The sequence below is a fragment of the Colobus angolensis genome, unplaced genomic scaffold, assembly GCF_000951035.1.
Source record: "Colobus angolensis palliatus isolate OR3802 unplaced genomic scaffold, Cang.pa_1.0 Scaffold100, whole genome shotgun sequence".
In the NCBI taxonomy this organism is placed as follows: Eukaryota; Metazoa; Chordata; class Mammalia; order Primates; family Cercopithecidae; genus Colobus; species Colobus angolensis.
In genome coordinates this window covers 3,576,018-3,580,239 of record NW_012110920.1, presented here as the reverse complement: position 1 = coordinate 3,580,239, position 4,222 = coordinate 3,576,018, and the positions used below count along the sequence as shown (strand labels likewise).

The 4,222-nt window shown below is 40.1% G+C and overlaps 1 protein-coding gene across 1 annotated transcript in view; it reads left to right on the top strand.

Moving 5' to 3' along the window:
* EIF2D (eukaryotic translation initiation factor 2D) overlaps nt 1-4,222 on the top strand; it is a 26,797-nt gene that overhangs the window by 9,440 nt on the left and 13,135 nt on the right. The window contains exons 3-4 of the mRNA XM_011937444.1: nt 445-535; nt 3,269-3,376. Of these exons, the coding sequence (XP_011792834.1) occupies nt 445-535; nt 3,269-3,376 (199 nt within the window). The remainder of the gene's footprint in view (nt 1-444; nt 536-3,268; nt 3,377-4,222) is intronic.

The following is a 4,222-nucleotide window of genomic DNA, read 5'->3' as shown; positions in this document are numbered from 1 at the left end:
CCCCCCCCACCCCCCAGCCTCCCAGAGTGCTGGGATTACAGGCGTGAGCCACTGCACCTGGCTAACAGTACCTCTTTTATGTCAGGAGAATGTTAGGAGCTGAGTCTGGAGAGGAAGTGAAGGTTCCCACTTCTGACTTAGAAACCACCATTTGAATAAAAATAAATATCCTGCTATTGGATGGGCAAAGGGGTCATCAAAGGCGTAAGCCACAGGCATAAGGCACTGCACCCAGCCAGGACACTCAAACTCTGTTTGACCTTTAACCCCCTGAGGGGAGAAGGTCTGATACTGAAGTTGCCATTTTTCATTTTTATTATGAATAACATAGTTGATACCTAATAACTATTTTTTCGTTGAGTGAGTCAGGAAATGATGAAGTAAAACACAGAGTTAGATGGAGGCCGAATGCAGGTTGTGATGTTTTTGTTTTGTTCATTGCAGATTTGATGCTGCCTGGACTAGTGATGCCCCCTGCTGGTCTGCCTCAGGTACAGAAGGGCGACCTCTGTGCCATTTCCTTGGTGGGGAACAGGTACTGTGCCAGGCAACTCTGCCTTTGGGGGAAAAACTTGTGTAAAAGAGAAGTTGGAGGGGAATAACAGCTTATAAAGCATATGAACAAAAGAGTGAAAGCAAAAATCGGTTTTGGAAGAAGCAGAGTGGGCCAGCAGGGGAATGGCAGCAAACCTATGGGGAGTCCATGCATCTCGGCAGAGTATATATTTGCTGTTTGCTGTTGCTGCTCTGTTTTCTTTCAACTTAGCGTTTTTATTTTATTTTATTTTATTTTATTTTATTTTATTTTTTAGATTTACAGAAGAGTTGCAAAGATAGTAGAGTTCTGACATGCTTATTATCCAGCTTCCTCTAATGGTAGCCTCTTACATAACCACAACATAAATTATTACCACTAAGGAATTAACATTGGCAAAGTACTGCTAACTAAACTACAGACTTTATTCGTATTTTCTCAGTTTTTTCACTGATGTCTTCTTTCTCTTCACATATCCAGTGTAAAACACCAATTTGCATTTAGTCGTCGTGTCTTCTTAGTCTCCTTCTGTTTGTGACCTTTTTTGTTTTTTCATTGTCTTTCATCACCCTCGTGCTTTTTCCCTATATCCATATCATTATCCTCATCTTTTAATTATTTTTGATAGCTTTATTGAGATACAGTTTACATACAGACAGGATCTCACTCTGTTGCTCAGGCTGGTCTCAAACTGTTGGCTTCAAGCGATACGCTTGCCTTGGCCTCCCAATGAGTTGGGATCACAGGCATGAGCCACTGCGTCTAGCCTCCACTGCTTCTTTTTAAAAATAAGAAGAAATTGTATGAACAACTGAAAAATTAAAAGCCCCCCTTACCCCACAGTCTTTTTCTCCTGGAAATAACCATTATCATTTTGATGTGTGTCCTTCTTATCGTTGTTCTACACATATATACATGTGCGTATAAAAATACCTGGCTTAGGGTATGTGTGTTTAAAATTCAAACAAAATTATACTGTGTCTGTGTTATTTTTTCCCTTAATATTGTGTGGACATTTTCTTTTTTTAATTTTTATTTTTAAACTGTTACATCTTAGTATTTAAATGTGGACATTTAAGTACTAACTTAATACACATTTAAATTTAACTGTGTGTTAAATAAGAACACACAGATCTGCCAGATCTTTTTACCTGTTGTGTGATGATGGAACAGGCCCCCTCCTGGTGAACATTGAGGTTGCCTCCAATTTGTCTCTATTACAAATGTTATCTTATTGATGCCTCTAGGGACACTGTTGCCAGTATTTTTCCAGAGTAGATACAGAATGCAGAATTGTTAGGTTGAAGATCATGTGTATTTTCTGTTTTCCTACAAACAAGCTGTATCAGCTTTTACACCTACCTGCAGCATATATGGAGCCTATTTCCCTATACTCTCGCCAATACTGGATATGATGGGTCATCTTCATTTGTGTTATCCTAGTGAGTGAAAAATTACATCTTACTATTTTTTTTTATGGAGATGACCAAGATGGACTCATTATTTTGATAGAGTCTCTCTTTGAGAGAGAAGGAAAGAGCGATGGTAGGCACAATAGGGGTCAGTGTTCAAAGTTCTTATTTCTGCTACTCATATTCTTCTATTTTCCTTGAATGCTTTGGAACCAAGCACCTAAAAACTTTTGTTTACCTGTAGCAGAAATTACAGTTGAAAAGAATGATGATGTTACCGTTTTTCTCCCCCAATATTCTATCTGAGATAGGAGGAAACTATGTAAATGAATATTTGGCCTCTTCACTTTGCCTTTAGAGTGTATATGGGGGTGGAGCTGTGGATGGTTTGTGGTGGGGGTAATGATATGAGGGGTTGTTAAAAATACAAGTCATGTTCAAGACTAGAGTTCTCAAGCCATTGACCTTTCAGGGGTAGATGAGAAAAACCTTTTAAAAACTGGGAAAGAAACCAGATTCAGATTTTGTGGAAGGAACTGACCTATAGGTACAGTTAGCAGAGCTGCCAGGTGTAAAGTAAGTTCAAGTGTTGGGAACTCTCATTTGGACCCTGGCTACCTTGCCAGGCTTATGTATTATTCCCCAACTATTATCCAGCTAGTCACCCATCCTTACAGGCAATATCTGATTGATCAATGCTTGAGTAACACTGGGCTAACAGATTTCTCATCTGGGCTTTGGAAGTTTGTGTAGTTACTATATATGTGGTTGTTTTTGATATCCTGGAAACATCCAGTTCTTAGATATGTAGTTGCACTGAGCAACCCCTCTTATAAAGTTAACTCAGAAGGAACTTCTCTAGTTGGCCCCACTGTGTGTCTCTTCCCTCTTCCCTATGGCATCCCTCAGCCTCATTTATCATATATGAATTGCCTCCCCTTTAAACTTCCTTATGGGATGGCTATGACTTCTTTAAGGTAGAGGAGACAATTTATATTTTTGAAATTAATGAAAGGGAGCATTAAATGTCCTTCCAAGACCTACCTGGATTTAATTCACAGCAGGAATAAAACAAAGGCAGTGATAAAGTCAACAGAGGAGTTCCTAATACAGAAGTTTAATGTTTGGTCAAGGGATTTTTGAAAGTAATATTTATAGGTAATCTGAAGAAAACTGAGAGTGGACTGAGTTTGGTTCTGTGATACAAGACCTTCAAATTGGTAACCTTGGTATTTTTACCACATGTGTCAGAAGATGATCCTAACTTGTGCCCTTCCCATAGGCTTTCCCTGACCCTGGTATCTGGCTTCCTTCTTCTTAGAGCCCCTGTCGCCATTGGAGTCGCAGCCATGTCCACAGCTGAGATGCTCACTTCAGGCCTGAAGGGAAGGGGCTTCTCTGTGCTCCACACTTACCAGGACCACTTGTGGTGGGTACAGAGTTTCTTCTGTTTTACGGAGAACCGGGGCAGCTGGGGAGAGGATGGGGCCTGAGATTCAGGAGTGAGAGTGTTGGTCCTAGCCATGTCTTTAAGCAAGTTGCTAACCCCAGAGTTTCATTTCCTTACCAAATATAGAGAAAATATTTTTTCCCCTGCTTGGACAAGTAATGAGAGAGAACTTTATTTTCTAAGTGAATTATAAATCTTAGACCCAAAAGAAGACCTTAGGGATCATCTGCTCTGCCTCTCAGTACAGTGATACTCACTTTTTAATAGCCCTAGTCAATCTGGCCCTAGCTGCCATGCACATTTTAGGCATCATGTGGCCCCATGATGAGTGCTTCTGAATCCAAATCATGGCAGGGTAGACCTTTAGATACCAGGATTATAACCTGATTACTTTTATGTTATTCAGATTTCACATTCCAGACTCCTCCTCCTCATGGAAGTAACGCATTCTGACTGTAAAGGTTGCATTCTTGAGACCCGTACCTGTTCATTTTCTGGTTATTTTCTTTTCATTTTAGCAAAACAGTAAGCAGTGATTTTCTCAAAAAACACATTTAGCCAAGTATTGTGGCCTTTTGAGATAGATTCATTCTTATATTTTCTAGCCCAGTCTTGGAATTACTAATTTTTTTTTTTATGGATCTACTTGTTTCTGTGCAATTGACTAAATTTCTTTTTTTTTTTTGAGATGGAGTCTCACTCTTTGCCCAGGTTGGAGTGCAGTGGTGCTATCTCGGCTCACTGCAACCTCCACCTCCCAGATTCAAGCAGTTCTCCTGCCTCAACCTCCCGAGTAGCTAGGATTACAGGCGCCCACCACTACAC